At 42.3% G+C, this 24,957-nt stretch overlaps 1 protein-coding gene across 2 annotated transcripts in view; it reads left to right on the forward strand.

Annotated features, from left to right (window-relative positions):
* SORCS2 (sortilin related VPS10 domain containing receptor 2) overlaps positions 1-24,957 on the forward strand; it is an 894,852-nt gene that overhangs the window by 782,431 nt on the left and 87,464 nt on the right. For both annotated transcript variants that reach the window (XM_040419144.1, XM_040419145.1), the window contains exons 10-12: positions 11,484-11,630; positions 16,310-16,412; positions 21,805-21,881. In XM_040419144.1, coding sequence (XP_040275078.1) covers positions 11,484-11,630; positions 16,310-16,412; positions 21,805-21,881 — 327 coding nt within the window. The remainder of the gene's footprint in view (positions 1-11,483; positions 11,631-16,309; positions 16,413-21,804; positions 21,882-24,957) is intronic.

A 24,957-nucleotide genomic window follows, 5' to 3' on the forward strand; every position in this document is an offset into this window, starting at 1 on the left:
TCTAGAGTCTGCTTCTGTCTTTGTACTCCGGACTTTATTATTGATACTTTAATTATTTTATTGTAATCTTTCTTGATCTTAACTAGGGTTGAGCAAACCCTAACTGCAAAGTTCTGGTTTGGGTGATTTTATTATAACTTTAAGTAGGAATTAAATAGGAATTGCACATCAAATCATAAGATACTCCAGAATTGTTATTACATGGGGAATGCAAGTAGTTACTAAAACAGATATTTTAAGAGAGGTCAAGAGTATGTCCACACAGGACAGGCCATCTGTAGAAAAACTGCATTGTATCTGCTGGAATTTCAAAGCAGCACAGTGGCCTCAGGACTCGACCATGATATGGCCAAGAAGTTGCCAAATTGTGAGCAGTCATTGATAAGCCAGGAGTTTGGGTGATATAGATGAAAAACCGTTGCAAGCCGCTAGGCTAGTACTAGGAGTTTGTACCACTGCCAGACACGGAGACAGAAGTTCTTTTTAAATGGGGTTCTGACAGAGCACCTTATTGTTGCCTAAGAATTTCCATAGCAGGAGGAGAGGAGTGTGTTGATCTTGTGGGAGTCCAGTGACCCTATGGTTTTGATTTGCTTTTTTAGAACGGTTATAGGTTATGGTATAAACATTACTGCAACCTATAAAAAAATAATCTATGTACCGTGACTTTGATGGAACTTTTTGGACAATCTCCTTAAGCCATTTTTCCACTCACTCAAAGGCCTAGTGAGAACAAAACCATAAATGTGTCTCTCTGTCTTCCTTCAAGAATGCATTTTTCCAGTTGTAGCAACATCTCGAAAAAAAGAGTAGCCAAGGATAATTCAGTGTAAGAAGCCCTAAATCACATTTGATTATTTTTCCTCGGTGTAAGTAGTGAAGTTTCTAAACTGTGCCAGACTTCTATGTGAGGCGGTCATTAATTTTCCAAATAATCCAAACCTTGTTCTTCTCTCTTTTTTATTCCAAAACCACAAATTGTTAAAAAAAAAAAAACACGTTTTAGTATGTGGATGGATGCCAGGCCTGTCCTGTTGTGATCTCGTGCCTTTGCACAGGGATAACCCAGAGCAGGGGATGTACATGCTGACAATGCAAAATGTAGGCCATCACTACTTAATGAGTTCCAGCTTTGATTCGCTATGAACATGTACCCAAAATTATTGAAAGAATAGAAAAAATATCAGTGTCTGTTTTCCGGTCTTAAATTGTCTTCTGCCAGGTAGGGAACATACAATTCTTAAAATCCAGAGAGCTCCAGCAGACATAACCAAGAATGTTCCAGTTAAATGCTTGCAAGTAAACAGATACAGTAGGTGACTCAATCAACAAATCCCTATTCTCAATAGCAGAACTTAAAATTTGTGTAGGCCTTCTAGAGGAATTCCCCAAATTTGCTAAATTTACAAGTGCATTGGCTATAGTTGTGTAGGCAAGGAAGGCAAAATCACTAGAGGATTATGGTGCCAAATTTAGATATTTTTTCTGCATTCCTACATTTTCTACGTGCTATTAAAACATTGTAATTGTTACATAATCAATATAGTCTTGTGGTAGTGGTCCGGACCTGCTGCCACTCCACTCCACTCACCTGCTCCCCCACTCCCGGGTTCCATTTGACCAGACCCGCTGCCATCTTTCCTCCATCTTTTCTCTCCTCTTTGCAGGCTGAGGAACCCTTCTTCTCTGTCCGTAGATCATGGATAGTCCCTCCAGCTCTTAAGGGCCCAGCACACACGCAGACCAATTTTCCCCAGCCAGTGACTAAAAGCGTCACTGAACGTTCAACAAACTTTGCATTAATCAAGAGTACAATGTGTGTACATGTGGAATAACACTTTTTGGCCATTATGTGACTTGTATCTGGTATTTTTAGCAGGATTCCTCTGTGCTCTGTTGCTGAATATCTAGCTCGCGGTTCTGCCACACATGATGAGTGAAGACTAGCTGCCATCCACTGCACACAGAAAGTAGAGGAGAATTTCATTCGTAACTGTCTCACAGTCACTCAGAAGCAGCCCAAGAATAAAGAATGACAATAGAGAGAAGTACTGACATGTATGGTTTTAAATGAAGCACTTGTGCTGCGCTAAAACATTCCTTTGTAGCTGTGCAATCTCTCTTTGTCAGTACCTGTCTCTGAGTTCCTACTCAATCCTCCCCATCCCCTCTATAGACTTGCACTGAGGTGTTATATGATCCTCCTGCAGGGATGATCTGTCCTGAATGGAAATAGGACATTTTTTAAAGCGAAAAGAAATGGAGGGGGGGCGGGGGGGCGGAGGGTTAACTGGTAAACAGCTGATAACAGGAGAACTAGACATTTCTCACTGAGTTGATTTATTAGAATGTTTAATGGGGTCACTTGTACTATAGATTTATGCAAAGCTGTGTGAAAAGTTATTGACCATTTAAGAAACCTTATCCTGTGGGATGGTGCCTGAACAATAGGTTCTGATAAACCAGTTTCCTGCAAAGGTGTGCATCTACATCTTCCCCTGTACCGACTTCAGCCTTTTTCCTGGAATTTACCCTTCACTGCCTGACCTGATCTCTGTTCTGACCCTGAGCTGCCCCTGCCCACCCTAACCTTGGACTGTTTATTGAATTGCAAGAACTCTGCCTGCCCTGACCTCAGCCTGTCCCTGTCTACAATTTTACCTTTGGTGCTTGGTCCAAGCAGTTTATTATACTCAGCATTAATTATAATTGTTCTCACTGGCCTACTCATGGTGGGGGGGGAGGGGGGTTAAATCACTGTATTGGCAACCCACAATGCCTAATGAAGACCTCAGCATCCACTATCTTTCTACATCTATTAGACCTGTCAGCCCTAGGCTGACTGGTATAATAAACTGCACTACGAAATTACTGCATGTATTATACTAGTAATTGAGGCCCATAGAAGGGTCTAAAAATAATATATTAAAATAATAAAAATTTTAATAAATTTTAAATTTTAATGAAATAGTAAAAAATTGCCTTTTTCCCATTTCAGTGCAATTCCTTATAGTTTAAAAAAATTATGAGAATTTATTAAGAGAGGAAAATCTGAAGTCAGTTTTGCTTAAGTGTAAGTTGGAGTACTGTATGCCACATTTATCAATTGTCCCATGTTACTTATCCTTAGACCTAACACTTTTGTCTAGAGAAGCTACTCCAGTTTTCCTACTCCACTGTCCCAGAGAGATTGCGACTTTTTTGCAACTTTTTAAAAATAAGTCTCAATGATAAATCTGGAGTGAAACTCATTAATAGAGATAAGTGAATTTTTAAAAAATTTGATTCGCCGGTTCACCAAATTTTTCGGGAAAAATTAATTTTGATCTGAATAAATTTGCAGCGAATTACGTAAAAAAATTGCTATTTCCTGGCTGAGAGCCTTTATAGTGCCTTGAAGTAACATGCATAGGGAGTCTGCTGTGGTAGTGAAATAATATTGTGAGTCCGTATGACATGCAGATGACAGGCGTCGCTCTTAGAATCACTCAGTCTTACAGGTCGATGTTAGCGCCAAGAAGAAGTGCACTCTTTTTACACTGTCGGCAGCTGATTCCACATAAATGTCTACAGAACCTGTTCTATTAAACGCTTATACAAGTAGAGCCCCCCGACAGAGTGGAGAGGGTGTCAGCAGTAAGATTGTGTTGATGTCACTGATTAATTTTCCCCATTCTCTGATCCGTCAGAACAATAACCCACAAAAAACGGATCCTGTCTGTGGAGCATACGCCTTCACTCGGTCAGCATTTGCTCAATAATCCATCAGTATTGCTAAAGGCAAAAAAAAAAACGGAGTGGATCTAAAACAGAGATGACACGTGAATGGAATATTTGCATGTCTTCTGTGTTTTGTACCCACTCCTGCTTTTGGCTACCAAATCATAAGCCAATTCTGATGGGACCATACAGACCTTACAGCTGCTACACAGACAGGATCCGTTGTGCGTCTCGTTTTTCCTTCCTTCTGACAGATCAGAAGAAGTGTCAAATAAATGATGATGTCAGCCAGGCCGAAAGCCAAAATAGTGGCCCAGTCATTAAGTGGGGAGGGTGGAAACAGCATGAGAAGTCCACAGAGTAGACCTATGACATAGTGGTTGAGGTGAAAGCAGCATGAGGAGACCACAGAGTGGCACAATGACAGAGTCTAGAGGTGGTGGCAGTATGAGGAGGCCACCGAGCGGCACAATGACAGAGTCTGGAGGTGGCAGCAGCATGAGGAGACCACAGAGCGGCACAATGACAGAGTCTGGAGGTGGTGGCAGCATCAGGAGGCCACAGAGTGGCAAGGTGACATACTGTGGAGGTGGGTGGCAATACCAGTACCCGCTGAAGATGGTGGGTGAAAGAAGGAGCACTTGGCATCAGATGAGTGGCATCAGGCGGGTAACCGCATCAGAATAGTAGCTGAGGCAGGTAGCCATAAGAAACCAGTCTCTTTTGTCAAATTGTTGGTGTGGCACCATAGATGATCTAGTCTGATGCATCAGGCATTAGTGTGTGGAAATCCTGGCTGATCCACGCCTGATTCATCTTGATGCAGTGTCCCACTATGTGCTATATGTGGGCACTTTAAACTCTTGCTAAATGTCATATCAAATGTATATATATGTATAGCTGGGGGGTGTAAAGTTAGGCTGGTTTCACACGGGCGTTGTGGGAAAAGATGCGGGCGCATTGCGGGAAAGTCCTGCGAGTAGGTACGCAATGGCAGTCAGTTTTGACTGCCATTGCGTTCCGATGTTTAGTTTTTTTATCGCGCAGGTGCAATGTGTTGCATGCGCGTGATAAAAAAGATGACTGTGGTACCCAGACCCGAACCCGGACTTCTTCACTAATGTTTGGGTTTGGGATCGGTGTTCTGTATATTTTATTTTCCCTTATAGCATGGTTATAATGGAAAATAATAGCATTCTTTAATTAAGAATGCTAAGTAAAAGGTCCATTGTGGTTAAAAAATAAAATAAATGTAACTCACCTTATCCACTTGATCGCGCAGCCGGGCTGGTCTTCTTCCTTCTTCTTCTTGCAGGACCTGGCTGGAAAAGTACCTTCAGTGACGTAATCACGCTCACCATGTGGTGAGCGCAATGACGTCACCAAAGGTCCTTTCGCAGGTAGGTAGGCTGCTGCGAAGCAGGTGCTCTACCCGGGGCACGTTTGGCTCCCGACCTCCCACTGTTGCCACCCTGCTGACTCCCAGCCATGCTTTCAACACATATAACCGCCGACGTGAACTGAGAATGTATTTTTCTGTTTGTACGGAAATAGGCCACTTAACGCTTTTGCCAAAAATAAGTGCACCAGTGAAATGCGTACATATTTTTATTTTTTTACTGTAATACGCCCCTATATGCTTTCAACAGAAATAACTGCAGAAGTGAACTGAGCATATATTTTACTTTTTGGACTGAAAAAGGCCACTATATGCTTTCACCAGAATAAGGCCTCATGCACACGACCGTTCCATTTTTTGCAGTCCGCAAATTGCGGATTCTCAAAACACGGAAGCCGCCTGTGTGCCTTCCGCAATTTTCAGAACGGAACAGGGGGCCCATTGTAGAAATGCCTATTCTTATCCGCAAAACTGACAAGAATAGGACATGTTCTATTTTTTTTCCTGGGCCACGGAACGGAGCAACGGATGCGGACAACACACAGAGTGCTGTCTGCATCTTTTGTGGCCCCATTGAAGTGAATGGGTCCGCACCCGAGCCGCAAAAACTGCGGCTCAGATGCAGACCAGAACAACAGTCATGTGCATGAGGCATAAGACTAGTTTCACACTAGCGGCAGGGGAGTCCGGCAGGCTGTTACGGCGGATCAACAGCCTGTGTGCCTCCGGACTGCAGCTCCGTCCCCATTGACTATAATGGGGGCGAGGGCGGAGTTTCGGCAGCGCACGGCGAGAGGCAGCCGGACTAAAAGTACTGCATGTCATATGTCAATGGGGACAGAGCGTCAGTCTGTGGGCACATGTGAACTAGCGGCAGGACGGATCCGACAGGCTGTTCACCCATCGGAACAGCCTGCCGGATCCCCTGCCGCTAATGTGAAAGTACCCTTAACTGCAGAAATGCACTGAGAATGCATTTTTCTTTTTTTACTGTAATACGCCCCTATACGCTTTCACCAGAAATAACTGCAACAGTGCACTGTGTATATATTTTTGGTTTTTTACTGTAATACGCCCCTATACGCTTTTAACAGAAATAACTGCAACAGTGCAGTGCGTATTTATTTTTTTTTTTTTTATGAAATATGCCCCTATACGCTTTAACCAGAAAACACATAAATAGTGCATTGCGTATATATTTTTCTTATTTTACTAAAATACGCCCCTACACGCTTTCACCAGAAATAACTGCAACAGTGCAGTGTGTATATATTTTTCTTATTTTACTGAAATACGCCCCTATACGCCTTTAACAGAAATAACTGCAACAGTGCAGTGCGTATATATTTTTCTTTTTTTTATTAAATAGGCCTTATATACGCTTTAACCAGAAAACAATTAAATAGTGCAGTGCGTATATATTTTTCTTATTTTACTGAAATACGCCCCTATATGCTTTCGTCAGAAATAACTGCAACAGTGCAGTGCGTATATTTTTTTCTTTATTTAATAAATATACGCCCCTATATGCTTTCACCAGAAATAACTGCAACAGTGCAGTGCGTATATATTTTTCTATTTTACTGTAATACGCCCCTATACGCTTTCACCAGAAATAACTGCAACAGTACAGTGCGTATATATTTTTCTTGTTGTACTGTAATACGCCCCTATATGCTTTCAACAGAAATAACTGCAGAAGTGAAATGCATATATATTTTAATATAACATTTAAATTCCTGCGCAAACTGGGGAACATCTTTCTGTATATTTTGGGACTAGGTCGGTTCAGTACAGACTGTGGCAGTACTTTGACCACATTGGAGGGTCACACACAAATATCCATATTGTGTAGTTTCCCTCCTTTCCAAATGGACCCCTATGCCTGACGGGATATCGGTGATGTTCGCATTCCACTGATATCTCTTTGGCCATAGGTCCCATCTGCCTGTTGATACATTGAGACAGGGGTGAAATGATTATTTCTACCCATATTTTATTTTGTTTTTGAATAAAACTTTATTTTTTATTTTTTTAAACCGTCTAAGACAGGCAGCAAGAAATAATGCATTATTTATGCCACATGGTAAACTCTGTAAAGAAAAAAAATAATAAGAAAATGAGAAAAATGTCAGAATTGCTGTTTTTGGATACCTCATCTTCAAAAAATTTAATAAAAGTTATTATACAGCTGTATATCTCCCAAATGGTCCCAATAAAAAAAACTATAACTTGCTCTAAAAAAAAAAGCTCACACAGCTCCATCAACGGAAAAATAAAAAAGTTATGGCTCCCAGAATATGGTGGCATAAAAAAACTGTTTTTATTTTTTTTTCAAAAAGTGCTTTTATTATTCAAAAGTAGTATAACATAAAATTTGAAATGTAAAAAAGGGGAATTTGCTGTTTTAACCCCAGAAACAGTTACTAAAAGATAAACAATAACTTATATGCACCCCGAAATAGAGCCATGGAAAAATATAACTCATCTTGCAAAAAACAAGCACTCATATGGCTATGTAGACAAAAAAAATACTTCGTAGCTTTTGCAATACGTCAATAAAAAATATAAAAAAAACTTGAAAAAAATCTGTGTTCTTAAGGGGTTAATCATGTGATGATTTATAAGGAAATGGGCGCCAGCACATAAATTACCTTCCGCATGTAATGTACTTTTCATGAGGTTTTCAGGTGAACATATTTTCCATTTCCAACCTCTGATGCTGTAACGTATATTTTACCCTCTGGAAGAAGAAATATTGTCTTAAATCTTTTTCTTCCAGATCTGTAAGCGCTTAAGATTTTCTACGAATATATAAACTATAGTTTTACTTCTAGTACCTGACGAGAACTTGGATATTTATGTGAAAAATATTGGCTTTTTACATTTAGAAAACCTTCCCCGTGGCAGACATTCTGAAACACTTAAAATTGCATACAGAGCGGTATAGTTATAGAGGGATCATTGTGCAGATTATTTACATATAAATAAAAATAGCCGCTGTGAATTTATAACCGACTGCCATCCAGGGGGTCTGCATACTTGTGGATGACATCAATGTCTTCGTAATTCACAGCTTAGCTGCAGTATATTCTGAACCATGATTCCAGAGGAAGTGTGACTATGGGAATCACTAGATGCATGAAAGGGTTCAATTAAATGGTGACCTTTGAAGCCATTTTTTTGTTCTCTTAATATATATGTATAGTTGTGATTTTCATTTTTTTAAACCAAATTCCTGTATAGGGTTAAATGATAACATGATAACTGCTACTTCAGCCACCACTAGAGGGAGCTTCGGAGCTTAGTGCATACTGCGCTATTATTGAGTTCAATGTTTAAACTGTATGCAGTGGGCTCCTAAGCTCTCCCCAGTGGTGGCTGAAGTTTATTATCTTACTCTCCATGAGAAAAACTGATCTCTGACCACTACAAAGAGTTATTATAATATTAACCCCTTTAGGTGTGAGGAATATGGATTAATATTTACTGTCAGCCATGTCCTCACACCCCCATTTGCTGACAGATAGCGGAGGTAGTGAACTCCACAGGAGGACCCTGCTTCAAAGCCCCAGCCCTGATTGTCATTTGATTCACCTTTTGGCATGTTCATCAGTGTACATGCAAAATAAGTCCCCCCCCCCCCCCCCCCCCCCCCCCGCAGCCATCTGAGTGTCAGCTGGCAAAGAAGAAAGCCCCAGGGGTCCAGGCTTCAAGGAGGCCCCAGGTGGAGAAGGTCACACCTCAGTCAACCAGTTTGGAGCCAAGCTAAATCCTGCAGGAAAACCCCCAGCAGGAGGTATCAGCCCTGCCAGGATCAATGATACCTTCCAGACATGTTGGCACCTACCTTTCATAAGGAATTATAAATCACCTGGCCATCGCAGGCACAAACCAGATACATATTTGTGTCCCGGTGGCCACGATGTATGTGCCCATGGTCTTTGTTTAATGGGGCGAGGTAAGGGAAGGGAGATATCCATATCTCCCCATAGAAACCACATAACGGTACCAGGTTTGGACTCTACTTGTAGCCGGAACCCAGGCAGGTCCGTTGGTCCCAGTACCATCTCCCTGTGACCCTCTGGTCTGGAGCTATGAACCCTAAAGGGTTTTGTGGGTCATTTGTTGCCAGCCCAGAAGAGGGGGAGTGGACCCCTCCCTGAGGCCGGGAGGGGAGTGGCCGGCTACAGGTTAAAAGGCTTATGCCAGCAAGTGGGTGTGTCTTTCTCTGAAGAAGAGTCACATCGTGTAATGTGTTTAGAGGGACCCAGGAACTAGCTGAGATCACGGCCTTTCATGTGGACTCCAGCAAAGAACATCTCACAACCAAAAGGAACTTTCATCTTACCCAGTAACTGATTTTTACTCTGCTTAACCCTGTTGTACCCATATAACCTGTATTTGCAACCTCAGACCACTGTATATATTCTCTGTGTATATCTGTTGTACCCATATAACCTGTATTTGCAACCTCAGACCACTGTATATATTCTCTGTGTATATTGTGTTAAATCTAGTGTGCCCTTACGGCAATTAAATATATAATTTATTCTTGTGCTATCTTGTATCTCGATCACGAATCCCACGTCCGTGTTTTGGCCTAGGTGTAAGCTACCGTGGGTTGGTTTCTCACCCTATATAATCCCTTTAGCGGACCGGACCCCCTGCTGCAATAAAAAGGCTCTCTCAGCTTGTTGCCTCTCTGTGCCCGCGTGGACAGGAGGTGTCTGTGTAAACTGTACCAACCTGACCTTACCTGCTCCTCTGGAGGGCGTAACGTCACGTTTTTGGTAACCAGGGACAATACCGGGTCTCGTGCTCCACGTAGTGTGGTATTCGTCACAATGCACCCTTATGTACATCTCAGGTTCACTGGGATTGCTGTCAGATGCCAGCTATGTTATACAGATGGCAACTGCCTGCAGCAGCCAGGGTATGAGATAACTCCCATCTCTGAGCTTTTAACCACTCATGTTCAATAGTGACCTCAGCATCTGAGTGGGGCTCCCTCTTTACCCCAATGACAACCACATTGTGGGGTGACAAGGGGTCGTCATAGCATCCCAGAGGCTTAGTGAAGGCCTTAGGCCTGTCATGTTAATACTCCTATTACAACCTGCCTCTGGTGGCTGTAATAATGGTAAAATCGCAATACACTGCAATGGAGAAGTATTACAGTGCGTTGTACAAGAAATCGCAGATTCACGTTCCCACCTGCAAAAAGAAAAACAAGCCCTCACACAGCTCCATCAGTAGAAACATAAGTATGCGTTTCAGAATATGGTGACTAGTTTGCAATACACAATATACAGTATATTGGAACATGGAAAAAATTAAAATTAAAAAATACATCCCATCACACAAAAAACAAGCCATCATAACACTATGTTGACTGAAAAAAAAATAATTTAAACTTGAGCTCCATTGCAAATGTGAAAAAAAAAAGTAAAACATTTACAAGGGACATTTACCAAGAAGGTAAGGCTACTTTCACTACTACGTTTTTGCTGTCCAGTTTTCAGATCCGACAATTGGATCTCAAAACCACAGCAAAACGCATCCGTTTAAATAATACAACCAGCTGCATCCGTTCAGAACAGATCAGGTTGTATTATATCGAAAATGAACATGCCAGATTCATTGTAAGTCAATGGGCGCCAGATCAATTTTTTTACGTTTCTGAAAAAACTGGATTCAGCACCGTTGACTTAAATGGCTTTTGGTGTCGAATCCGGCATGTTCAGTTTTCCATGCCGCACACAAAAGCGATGTATGCAGCGATTTAGTGTCCGGCATGAGAACACAATAAACTGGAGCGGAATTCATTCTGCTGCACTCCGTTCCGGTTTGTTCAGTTTTATCCCCATTGACAATGAATGGGGACATGCCGGATCTCAAAACCAGAAAGAAGAATGCAGATGTGAAAGTAGCCTAAAAAAAACTTCTTATATATTGCATTAAAGTATTGAAATACCAATTTAATAGCTACAAGAAGTGAAGGGTGTTGACATGATTCCACAAACCATAGTCTGACTACGACTACGCAACTCCTGGGAGAGAGCAGAGGGGAAAGGTGAGACTATATAGAGTAAGTTTTGATAATTAAATGTATCAGCTTTGACTCAGGAAAGCAGAGAGTCGCTGGTAGACATGATCACACCAAAGGAATTGCAAATACAAGAAAATGTTATGTCGCCAGATGGTGCTGCATTTTGTTAATATAGCACTTCCTGGTGGCCATATTTGATAAACAACATAAGAAATAATTTTGTTAAATAAATAAAGGATGGAGAAAGAAAAAATAAAATTTTACTAAAGATTCTTATTTCATCAATGACCCTTTCTTTGTTATATTTTACAGGTCAGAGGAGTTAAAGGTGTTTTTCTGGCCAATCAAAAAATAGACAGTAAAGTGACAACGCTTATAACTTATAATAAAGGCCGTGATTGGGATTATCTAACTCCACCAGGTGTGGACATGACAGGCAAGCGAACCAACTGCAAACCGGTAAGTTTCAATAATATCTGTTGCCTATCAGTATGTAACTCAGATAATTTTAGTTTTCTTCTGTAACTTCAGATGCCCACTGATAGCGCCAGCATCTTCTATACGTACACACTGTCTAGACAGAACAGCTGTTTTAATGTTAAGAATTTATGTTTTACTAATGAGGAACAAAACATTTTTAGAACAAAATAAATCTATTTCTTTACTTATCTGAAGTTTTATTAAGTTGTTGATGCTAAAACCAAGGGTGAGTCTTGTGGTCAATCTAAAGGACTGAAATGGTCCCCATTATTAGTAAAATATATGGCCTCATGCCAATGATTTTTTATATATATATATATATATATGTATATATATACAGGTGAAACTCGAAAAATTAGAATATCGTGCAAAAGTCCATTTATTTCAGTAATGCAAATTAAAAGGAATTGCATTAATGCAGCTTAAAATTTGAATTTTGTGAAAAGGTTCAATATTCTAGGCTCAAAGTGTCACACTATAGTCAGCTAATTAACCCATACCCCCTGAGCAAAGGGGACCTCAAAATTGTGACTTTCGGGTTTCATAAGCTGTAAGCCATCATCATCCAAAAAAAGGCTTGAAATATTTCGGTTTGCATGTAATGAGTCTATCTCATATATTAGTTTCACCTTTTAAGTTGCATTACTGAAATATATGAACTTTGCACGATATTCTAATTTTTCGAGTTTCACCTGTATATATATATATATATATATATATATATATATATATATATTATGGATGCATTAAACCTATGGGTTGCATAGATCAGTATTACAGCACTTAAAGGGTTCTTCCAGCACCCAGTGGATCCCTCAAACCCACCTTCATTACACAGAACACACCTATAGGAGAATGTTTGTCATGGATCGGCCTCGGGATGGAACCCAGTCACATGATGGTCCTTTTCTGAAAATCCAGCTTCCTCCAGCGAAAGTTTATCATAGATCAACCTCTCAGGAACCCGGTCACGTGATGCTCATCTTCTAAAAATCCAGCTTCCTCCACTGAAAGTAGATAGATCGACCTCTCAGAAATCCAGTAACATGATGGTCCTCTTCTAAAAATCCAGCTTCCTCGAGTGAAATTTTGTCATAGATCGACCTCTTGGGAGTCCGGTCATGTGATGCTCCTCTTCGGAAAATACAGCTTCCTCTAGTGACAGTTTGTCATAGATCGACTTCTCGGGAATCCAGTCACTGATGCCCCTTTTCTGGAAATCCAGCTTCCTCCAGTGTCACAACCTTCATCAGGTTTCCAGCCTGGGCTACAGATGGGACGTCACTTCCACTGTAGATGGCGTTAGTACTATTCCTTTCCCTGGCGTATGCGAAACTCCTGAATACATCTCATCAGCTCATGCACCAAAAACAGGAATAGTTCTGGCCCCATCCACAGCAGAAGTGATGTCTAGCCCATTGCCCAGGCAGAAAGCAGATGAAGGATCAGCAGAAGCTGGATTTTCAGAAGAACAGCGTCACATGACCAGGATCCTTAAAGGCCAGTACTTTGGAAAGCTAACTATATCACAAACTTTCTCCTACAGGGGTGTTATGTGTGATTCAGGTTAGTTTGTGAGGCCCACTGGGTCCCAGAAAACCCCTTATTTTGTACCCTTTAATGCCCTGGTTGTCATACTGAGGTATATGAAGTATCCATCTGTATCAAGCAGAAAACAGGTTCTATTGCCATTTTGTAAAACTATATCCCCCTAGAAGTAATAATTTTGGGAAAATGAATTCCATTATACAAAGACATGTGAGGTACTATATCGCACCATATGGAGTGCATACACACAGGTTGTCAGGTTACACTGAGAGTTGTAGTTTCATAACAGATGAAGAACCACTAGTTGGAGAGCACTGGTCTGCTCTATGTCTTAACATAAAACATGTCAGTGTTTCCAAAATAGCATTGGGTTTTCCGCCGACATGGTAGTAACCATGCTTGAGTTAAAGGGAACCTGTCATCAACTTTATGCTGATGTCACTGAGGGCAGCGTAAAATAGTGACAGAAATGCTGATTTCAACGGTGTGTCACTCATGACCTAAAAGGAAGTGGTTGCTGAGAACCAGCATCATAATCATTACAGCCCAGACCTTGAAAAGAGTCAAATCTACCTGAGAAGAGTCATGGTTATTCCTAATCTCCTGCTCTCTGTCCATCTGCTGATGATTGGCAGTTCTCTCCTAGAGAGAAAGGGAGAAAACTAGGTAGAAGACTGTCAGTCATCAGCAGGTGGGCAGGAGAGCAGGAATTCATGAATAACCAGGACTCTTCTCAGGTGGCCGTGACTCCTTTCCAGGCCCAGTCTGCAATGATTGTGATGTTGGTTCTCAGCAACCACTTACTTTGAACTTATAAAGGACAGACCTCTGAAATCAACTTAAATGTCTCTATTTTATGCTTCCATTAGTATGAACAGCATAAAGTTGATGACAGGTTCTCTTTAAGATCTGCAACTCATTGTTGGGCATAGCTCATGTATTCCAGACCTTTGCTTCCTAGTTTTCTTTAAGATATTGAAAGCAATCTTCTCTTCAGACCTGATACCACCTGGGCTTGCAACAGGGGGACTCTTAGCAACCTAGACATAGGGGCCAATATCAACTGTCAATACCTTGATCCCAAGAGCTTCATGACTGGGCCTTGGCAACTATTGATCTTATAAACCCATCCCAGACCACCCACTGGTGCATGCCCTCTTCCTATGGTGGCAATGGTAGGTCACAGTGCTAATCTTACAGAAAACAGTAGAGAATAGTTGGAAAAACCCTCTTCGACCCAAACATGTTTTTCTCAAAAATACATTATCTAGAGGCTTATGGGGCACATAGACAGCATCCGATCCTGACAAAATCAGGATGATCATTTCATGTTCATAGAAAAAAAATGTTATCAAATTTACATTAAAAAATCACTAAATGTTTTACAACACCTTCTTTTTGTAGCCAGACTTAATTGGATTTGTCATACTTGAAGTGTCACCTTCAAAATCCTTTTCAAATTAAGCATACTACCATGTGGGGTGGGTTCCTAGAAACATAACTCCAGTCCTCTAATCCTGAGAAAAGCTTTTGTTTATTTTATGCAAATAAAGTTGTTGGTGCACCATGGGTGGGGCCAATCCATTTGGTGCACCATTGCTCTGCCAGTGACGTCATCCGGGACCTCTCTCCTTGTTTGATTGACAGTCTCTGAGATTTCAAAGCTGGTAGCGATGATGCAGGAGATGCCAAGGTGTCTCTTTTTGGTGCACCAAACAGAGCAGCCTCAACCACGGTGCACCAAAAATGTATTTGCATAAAATAAAGAGAAGTATTTCTCAAGATTAGAAAAGTGGATTATCATAAGAAAGGCATGGTTATGTTTTGGAGGACCTACAGTACATGAAAGTATGCTTACTAGGAAACTGATTTTGCAGGTGATAGACTCCCTTTAAGTTGGCTCATGAACAATATTTACCACCTGTCCACAGAATAGGTGATATATGTATGATCACTGAGTGTCCTACCACTGGGACCCTCACCAATCATTAGAATGGGAGTCCCCGAGTAGTGATGAGCAGCATAGGCAATATTTATTTTCGCGATATTTTGCCATTTTTTCAGATATTTGCAATAAATTCGCGAATTGCGCAAATCGGCACTAATGATGCACAGATTTTTTGCGCAATACCTGCAACTTCACATTTGATCAGGTGTGAGTAGATATTACTGATTGGTGCACTAAGTATTGTTGTGCACAGCACAGTAATCCCTATCACACTACCTAACACCCTGCACTGGAACCTATCAGCTACACTATATCACTATCTAACCGACACTGACTATCTGTATTATATATATGAGCTAACTAACTAACTAACTTACTAACTATCTAATGTAATTGGATAAGGAATAGGATCCAGATGAAAGCACAGAGCACAGCAATGTCACTGCTCTCTTTCTCAGAACTTAAAAAAACTGTAGAAAATGGCTGCTGGGAAGGTTCTTATATAGTAAGGGGTAGGCAACTTTCCTATTGGTTGCTAGGGATGTTGCTAAGCTCTGACAAAGATATTGCAGCCTTCTCATTGGCCCACAAGCAAGAAGGGAGGGTACTGATGACAAAAAAATGTAGAATATTCTCAATTACGAATATATAGCACTATATTCTACATCTTCACAAATTCTGAAAGTGCCGATATTCGCAATAAAAATTAGCGATTACAATATTCGCTATCAACACTATCCCCGAGTTGCATGTACATGCTGAGTAGTAGTGCTCATGCGTGATAACTGCTCCATTCACTTCTCTGGGACTATAGAGTACAGCACTTGGCTATCTCCGATTGAAGACAGTGAAGTGCTGGTCACTGTTCTCGTGGTCAAGGTGAGTCCCCCAGCCTATCGCACATATGTCACCTATCTTGTGGACCAACCCCTTTAATCAAGAACTATTATTTCCATCCTTGGAGATTCATTGGAGGCTGAGGTTGTTCTGGTCCTTGTTTTGACCAGAAAGACATCCCAAGATTGTGTGGAGGTTAGTAGAAGTTCTTTTGTATATTCCTCCAGAAGTTGTACTTTATAATCCCTGAAAACTCAAACTACTGCAAAGAACCATGTTTAATGGAATAATTATCTGTGTTTTAATCTCTCTTCTATCCTGAAAGCCTGAATGCCATCTTCACCTTCATCTCCGCTGGGCAGATAATCCTTACGTATCAGGAACCGTCCATACCAAGGACACAGCCCCAGGCCTGATTATGGGAGCTGGTAGGCCTTTCATATTACCTTTTATCTCATTTATTGTGTAAGAATAGTTGCAGAAAGAAGCTTTCCATGTAAGATTCATCAATGGAGACATACTTCTAAAAACCTCCATCTCTTCTTGGAGTCACATTGGAGCGTTTCAGAACCTTATGGCTCGTAGTAGATATTTTATATAGTTGTTTATTTGTATACTTTAAATGTCAAATGTCAGACCCAAAAGAGTTTGTTTGGGAGGTGGTTTCTGATGTTTTATAAAGGCATCTTTAAAAAAAAAAATATAATAATTTGTTGTTGCTGGAGGTTTTCAGTTTAAAGAGCATCTGTCAGCATGATCAACCCTATTAAACCAGGCTTAATGCCTGGTAAGGTTGATCATGCTGAGTAAAATTATATATTTATTTTTCCTGTAGGGTAAATAGTTGCTAAGATATATAACTGTTTATATTTATGCAACTGAACTATTTCGAGCACCAAGGGGCTGGCTGTAGCACTAGGAGCACCATTAGTGCAACGCCCCTGTGCTCTGTACATTGCCCCTTCCCTTTGACTGAAAGGGCTAAACCTCTCGTCTAGCCCTGTATTCTCACACCAGCGCTGAGTCAGCTCAGTGACTGACCACCTGTGCAGTGGGCCAGCACTCATCAAATCCACTGTGCAGACACTGAGCCAGTGCCGCGCTTATGCAATGGATCTTCTGCCGCTTCTCAAGGTGCCCTTGAAGGTGAGGAATTGTGAGGTGCAGGGCAGGGTCTCCTGTAGCGTTGGAGGAGCCAATGATGAGGCAGTTTTGCAGCAGAAGAGTCCTCTACTGAAGAATCAAGTTCAAGCACATAAGTTAAAGTTCTCAACATGCATGGGCTGTCAGTTCAAACACTATTTGCAGTTTCTTTAGTTCTTACAGGTTACACTGCTGCAGTAATAGTTAGTAGGCCAAAATATCTCCTTAAAGTAGTTCTCCTCATACTGCACTTCTCTCTTAAGCATAAGAATCCATAATAAGGGTGAAACACTTCTCACTATGCAACCATGGGGCTCTTCTGTTTTTTTTATAGATTGCCATACTCAAAGTTAATGTTAGGTTTCCTCGGCGGGATGTAGTATAGTGAGCATATCTGCATTCTGCCTTTTGGGTTTGTACAAGGCTGGAATCCTTTTAATTTCTGTAAAATGTTTATGAAGTTTATAAGCTTCATGATAAGCAGTTTATTTCCACAGGGCTTCTACTCGCATCTCCTCTTGACATTGGTATGCTTTTCAAATATATACAGTACTTTATTTTTTTCTCTTCACAGAAGCAACGCTACACACGTACATGGGTTACTTATGGTATTGCAGTTTGTCTTTACTGAAGGGAATAGTGCTGAGCTACTATACCACACACATCCTGTGGACAGGGGTGGCGTTGTTTCTGCAGAGAGCAGCCATGTTTTTTTAATCCTATACAAACCTTTTAAGGCCTATTAAAAGCTTGGTACACATAAAATGCATAATTACTGAACAAAGCGCTTAGTTAACACTTTTGCGGCAACAATACAGGAAAGGCACACAAAAAAAACATGCTGCCGTAGCGGTGGGACACTGCACATCTGATCAACTGTGCAAGCGCCAAGTCACTGAGCTGAGAACACAGAGCTAGACAGAAAGTTGCAACAACAACCAGAAACGTTCCCTATTTGACGTGTTCAATGTGTTGTCCCTGGTGCTGAACAGGACTTTGAAGTTTTGAACTTTCTGTGTTGATAACTTTTGAAGATATTGCAAATCTGATTGTGGCAATCGATTTCTGAGAAAATTCTGGTCTTCTTTGATGTGCTACATGACCCTCTTCCCATTGGAACAATTTGTCCTTGATCCAATATGGCGGCTTTTAAGATGGCGGCCATGTTCCAGACATAACCTAACAGATAGGTCCCCCCTCACCCATTACTTGCTGGGGTTTTCAGATATTTCATTTTCCCTTTAGTCTCTGAAATAAAAGTGTGTCCTGAGACTTTTGACTCACCCTGTACATAGATATTCCTTGAATCCATCATCCGATAATGCAATAAGTCTGAGCAGAGAAAACCAAAAACTAAATTCCTATAAAAAACAGTTCATGCAGCATTTTTGTGGGAATTTTTTTTTTGGGGTTTAATGGTGATGCCACAAAACCGGCATGGGTCAAAACACTTGGGTGCGGTGTTGGGGGCAAGTATGTGGAGCACGGGAGCCTCAGAAAAATGAAGACCCACTGTATCTCAGTCAGTTTCCTTCTCTTCCGACCTCCGCTTTTCCATGCAAGCAATATCTTCCTACTGAATGTGTCTTTGACGCTCTGCTGCAGTCTCCTTCGGATGCCAATCTCACACTTGACCAGGCCAAGTGGCTTAGTCTTGCAAAGAAAGTGTAGATACTTGGACTCAATGGTGGTTTACCGGCTTGGTGACAATGATATTTCCACTGTCAACATTTTCATAAGTACAGTGACTACATCCTAGGGCTGGGCGATTTGGCCTAAAATCTATATTGTGATATAATTTGAAGCATGTGCGATATAACGATATATCGTGATATATAATTTTCTTCTGTATGTATACAAATTACAAAACGCCCTCAGCCCCATGCCATTGCCATTTTCCATCATCCATGTCCCCTAGCCAGCGCCATCAGCCCCATGCCATTGCCATTTGCCATCATCCATGTCCCCCATCCAGCGCCATCAGCCCCATGCCATTGCCATTTGCCATCATCCATGTCCCCCAGCCAGCGCTATCAGCCCTATGCCATTGCCATTTTCCATCATCCATGTCCCCCATCCAGCGCCATCAGCCCCATGCCCCCCATCCAGCGCAATCAGCCCCATGCCATAGCCATTCCCCACACCCCCTTCACCCCCCGGTAGATTCGGGCCCCTGCTAATATACTTACCTTTCCTGCAGGGTGCGCGGCTGACTGATGGAGTCCGCAGGAGACGGACCACGTCTTCTTCCCAGAATACATTGGGAGGGACCTGACGTCACACACAGCGTCAGCCAGCGCGCTGACGATGTGTGCACGTAAGGCCCTGGCCAGTGCAGCGTGGTGCAGAGTCGGGAGGCCACGGAGCAGTGAGTGAGAAGCTTCTTCAATTCGCTACCGCTCTGTGGTCATCTATTGCGATATGGCGATATAGACAAAATCTATATAATTTCCCAAATTTATATCATTCATATCGTATATCGTTTATATCGCCCACCCCTACTACATCCCATAGGGCCAGGGGTGCACCGCCAATGAGGCGAGGTGAGGCGATCAGGCGGCGTCAGGTAGGGAGCCGTGGGCACTGAGCACTTCCATTGTGGAGGCGCTCATCGCTGCATATTCAACTGTATCGCTGTTCTCAGGTGTTCAGAAGGAGAGAAGGAGGATAGAAAAGTAGTATGTGCCAAACTCTGCAAAGACAAGAGATGGCTGAAGGAAATCATCATGGCCATCTGCTCTAAATGGTAGGGCTGGAGGGTAGGGGTCAGGTTGAGAATTTGGCATGGAAGAGGGGTGCGCCGTTTCAGTTTTTGCCTCAGGCAGCAGAAAAGCTAGGTGCACCCCTGCATAGGGCTACATGTTACACATAGTAAAGAAGTTAAAGATGTGCAAACCTGTGGTCTGCAAAGAGTAACTGATGGCTGATGTCTGTTGTCAGAGGGTTGTCAGGCTGCTGATTCATACAGTCCTGATCAAAAGTTTAAGACCACTTTAAAAATGGCAAAAAATCTTATTTTACATTGTTGGATCTTAACAAGGTTCCAGGTAGAGCTTCAACATGCAACAAGAAGAGATTTGAGTGAGACAAAACATTTTTTGAGCATTCAATTAATTGAAAATAACGAATAAACTGAAACAGGCTGTTTTTCAGCTGATACAAAGTTTAGGACCACATGCCTTTAAAAGGTCAAATCTGTGCAAAGATGTGGATTCATTGTCATTTTCTGTCAGGTAGTCACACGTTGTGATGGCAAAGGAAAAAAAACTCTCCCTTTTTGAACGTGGTCGAGTTGTTGAACTGCATAAGCAGGGACTCTCACAGCGCGCCATCGCTGCTGAGGTGGGACGCAGTAAGACAGTCATTTGGAATTTCTTAAATGATCCTGAGGGTTATGGAACAAAAAAGTCAAGTGGAAGACCCAAAAAAATGTCACCAGCACTGAGCCGGAGGATCCAATTGGCTGTTCGTCAAGACACTGGACGATCCTCGACCCAAATTAAGGCCCTTACTGGTGCTGACTGCAGCCCCATAACCATCAGACGGCATCTGAGACTGAAGGGCTTCAAAAACAAAAAACGTCTTCAAAGACCTCGTCTCCTTGAACGCCACAGAACTGCTCGTTTGGACTTTGCAAGAGAGCACCAAACATGGGACATTCAAAGGTGGAAGAAAGTTTTATTCTCTGATGAGAAAAAATTCCAACGTTACTGGCATGACAAGCAGATCCCACCTGAGATGTTTTCTACGCGCCACAGTGGAGGGGGCGCCTTAATGGTCTGGGGGGCTTTTTCCTTCAGTGGAACAATGGAGCTTCAGGAAGTGCAGGGGCATCAAACGGCCGCTGGCTATGTCCAGATGTTGCAGAGAACATTCCTCATGACTGAGGGCCCTCGTCTGTGTGGTAATGACTGGGTTTTTCAACAGGACAACGCTACAGTACACAATGCCCGCAGGACAAGGGACTTCTTCCAGGAGAATAACATAACTCTTTTGGCCCATCCTGCGTGTTCCCCTGATCTAAATCCAATTAAGAACCTTTGGGGATGGATGGCAAGGGAAGTTTACAAAAATGGACAACAGTTCCAGACAGTAGATGGCCTTCGTGCGGCCGTCTTCACCACTTGGAGAAATGTTCCCACTCACCTCATGGAAACGCTTGCATCAAGCATGCCGAAACGAATTTTTGAAGTGATAAACAATAACTGTGGAGCTACTCATTACTGAGTTCATGTTTGGAAGTTGGATTTCTGTTTTGGGGGGGGTTTAGTTTTTTTTTGGAGGTGTGGTCCTAAACTTTTGATCAGCTGAAAAACAGCCTGTTTCAGTTTATTCGTTGTTTTCATTAAATTGAATGCTCAAAAAATGTTTTGTCTCACTCCCATTTCTTCTTGTTGCATGTTGAAGCTCTACTTGGAACCTTGTTAAGATCCAGCCATGCTAAATAGGATTTTTTGCTATTTTTCAAGTGGTCTTAAACTTTTGATCAGGACTGTAGTAACCAGTCTATCTCTGATTTACCCGGTGTGCCAGTCTTCATCTGTTTTTTTTTAATTTCTTTAGCCCATCGTATCACAGAGGTTATTAAATGTAAAGGAAATGAACACAAAAATGAACTCAAATAAATGATGGCGTCAGCTTTCTGCTTATAATTATTATCTTTTTATTGAAATGCAGGGAACCTGGGCTCCCAGCTAGTGGAGTACAAGGAAGAAATGTACATAACATCCGACTGCGGGAAGACCTGGAGACAAGTAAGATATGCTTACAGAAGCCCCTGGGCCCCAATGCAAAGTCTGGGCACCCACCTTCCCAATACTGGGTGCCCAGACAGTATGCAGTACTTTTAGTCCGGCCGCCTCTCGGCGTGCGCTGCCGTGCTGCCGCCGGAACTCCGCCCCCTCCCCAATTATAGTCAATGGGGACGGAGCGGCAGTCCGGAGGCACACATGAACTAGCGGCAGGACGGATCCAACAGGCTGTTCACCCGCCGGGACAGCCTGCCGGAGTTCCCTGCCGCTAGTGTGAAACTAGCATGTCATACACGACCGATGATCAAAACCTAAATATAAAATGGAAAGAGCCAGGAAAATCTTATACAACATCTCACCGGCAACTTAAAGGAATGTATCACCCATATTTTTCTGCTAATTAGTATCTAGGGATATGCTTTACGACAGCTAGATGACCCATAGACACAATAGACATAAGATGTTCATTGACTTCTATAGGAGATGGTTGTGGCCATGCTCTGTGACCTGTACAGAGGTCATTGTGCAGGGAGGGGAAGTGACCATTACCTATTATAAATTGTGTATTCTGTGTTATCTGTCATTGTAATCCTGTCTATGGTGATAAAGAGATGACTGCTGAGAAGTGATCTCCACAGAACATTAAGCCTAGAGGTATTATTAGGGTTAGGGCTCGTTCACACGAACGTCCGCAAATTGCGGTCCGCAATGCACGGGCACCGTCCGTGGGGCAGGCGCATGGGGATTGCAGACCCATTCACTTGAATGGGTCCGCGATCCTTCAGTTCCGCAAAAAGATAGAACAAGGAATGGAACCCCAGAAAGCACTCCGTAGTGCTTCCGTAGTGTTCCGTTCCGTTCTTCCATTCCGCATCTCCGGATTTGCAGACCCATTGAAATGAATGGGTCCGCATCCGTGATGCGGAATGGCCACGGAACGGTGCCCGTGTATTGCGGATCCGTGTGGACGAGCCCTTAGTGTGAAAATTAAATATGTATTTTCTGATTAAAATTCATTTTACAGGGAGTCTGTTACCAGAAAACTCACTGTTAGGCCTCATGCACACGAACGTATTTTGTTTCCGTGTCCGTTCCGTTTTTTTGGCGGACCGCAAATCACATACGGTCGTGTGCATGCTTTGTAGGGCTAGCTCAGCTGAATGCAATGGTACCTTTCACTGCTTCATTTTGAAGAACAAGAACTTTGAACTAATATGCAAAAGAGCAGTTAAATGCACCAAGGGCGGGCCCAAGGCACTCAGTGCACTCTTGCTCCTCCTGGTTTCTCTGCCAGCCCCTCCCTCTGCACTGACCCACAGGGGGAGTGGTAATTGGAGTGATAGTGCTTCACGGTGACTGTGATTGGAGGGTGCACCCTTTCTTAATTCCGGGCACACCCTGTACTTTTAGCGTCTCCTGTCTGGTGGTGGCAGGGGTGCCCTTGATGGTTGCATGCAAGTCAGGAGAGCAAGAATGGATGGAGAGCTTGTGAATGATGGTGGTGTCAATGGCAAGGCGAATAAATAAAGTCTCTTTGTACTGAATAGATTCATTCCTACATTTCCAGTTCATTAACTCTTTCTTCAGTTCCCAGTTACAGGGTGCAGATCCTAGATCTAGATGGCCAGTTCCTCTCAAAGTGTGGTGGGGCAATGTACCCTTTCTACAGCAGTAAAGTCTAATTGCCATAAACTTGCAGTACCTTACTGCCTGAATCCAGTGGTTCTGGGGATGCCTCTTCTTCTTCCCTCAGGGGTAGTCTCTCTCAGTTAGGCCTCTTTCACACTACCGTGTTTTTTTTCCGTTTTGCGGGCCGTTTTTTGCGTCCCCGTAAACCGTCCGTATACGGAACCATTCATTTCACTGGGTCCGCAAAAAAAACCTGAATGTACTCCGAATGCATTCCGTTTCCGTGTTTCCGTATCTCCGTTCTGTGCAAAGATAGAACAAGTCCTATATTTGGCCGCAAATCACGTTCCGTGGCTCCATTAAAGTCAATGGGTCAGCAAAAAAAACAGAATGCATACGGAAATGCATCCGTATGTCTTCCCTATCCGTTCCGTTTTTTGCGGAACCATCTATTGAAAATTTTATGCCCAGCCCAATTTGTTCTATGTAATTACTGTATACTGTATATGCCATATGGAAAAAGGAAACAGAAACACAACGGAAACAAAAAACGGACCGCAAAACACTGAAATAGCCATACGGTCGTGTGAAAGAGGCCTAATTACCTTGTTCTCTGGCCGCTTTTCAGTATCAGGAATGGTGTTTCCTGGATAAGGCCTAGTTCACACGAAAGTATGGCTTTTATAGTTTTTTGCGGTCCGTTTTTCACGGATCCGTTGTTCTGTTTTTTAGTTCCATTATGTTTCCGTTTCCTTTCCGTTTTTCCGTTCTTTCCGTATGCCATGTACAGTATACAGTAATTACATAGAAAAAATTGTGCTGGGCATAACATTTTCAATAGATAGATAAAAATAGATAAAAACGGAATGGATACGGAAGACATACGGATGCATTTCCGTATGTGTTCCGTTTTTTTTGCGGACCCATTGACTTGAATGGAGCCACGGAACGTGATTTGTGGCCAAATATAGGACATGTTCTATCTTTGAACGGAACGGAAAAACAGAAATACGGAAACGGAATGCTTACGGAACACATTCCATTTTTAATGCGGAACCATTGAAATGAATGGTTCCATTTACGGAACACAAAAAAACGGCCCGTACACTCGCAAAAAAAAACATTTGTGTGAACTAGGCCTAAGGCCTAGTTCACACGATCGGGTTTTTTTGAGAGTGTAAGGGCCGTATTTTTTGTGTTCCGTATACGGAACCATTCATTTCAATGGTTCCGCATTAAAAACAGAATGTGTTCCGTAAGCATTCCGTTTCCGTTTTTCCGTTCCGTTCAAAGATAGACCGCAAAAAACTATAAAAGCCATACGTTCGTATGAACTAGGCCTAAGGCTTCTGTTTGGGTCTATATGGCAGGAGCTCACATATTAAGGGCTCATGCACACGACCGTATGGCTTTTTCTGTGTTTTGCGGTCCGTTTTTTACGTATCCGTTG

This window comes from Bufo bufo, chromosome 2, assembly GCF_905171765.1.
Source record: "Bufo bufo chromosome 2, aBufBuf1.1, whole genome shotgun sequence".
NCBI lineage: Eukaryota > Metazoa > Chordata > Amphibia > Anura > Bufonidae > Bufo > Bufo bufo.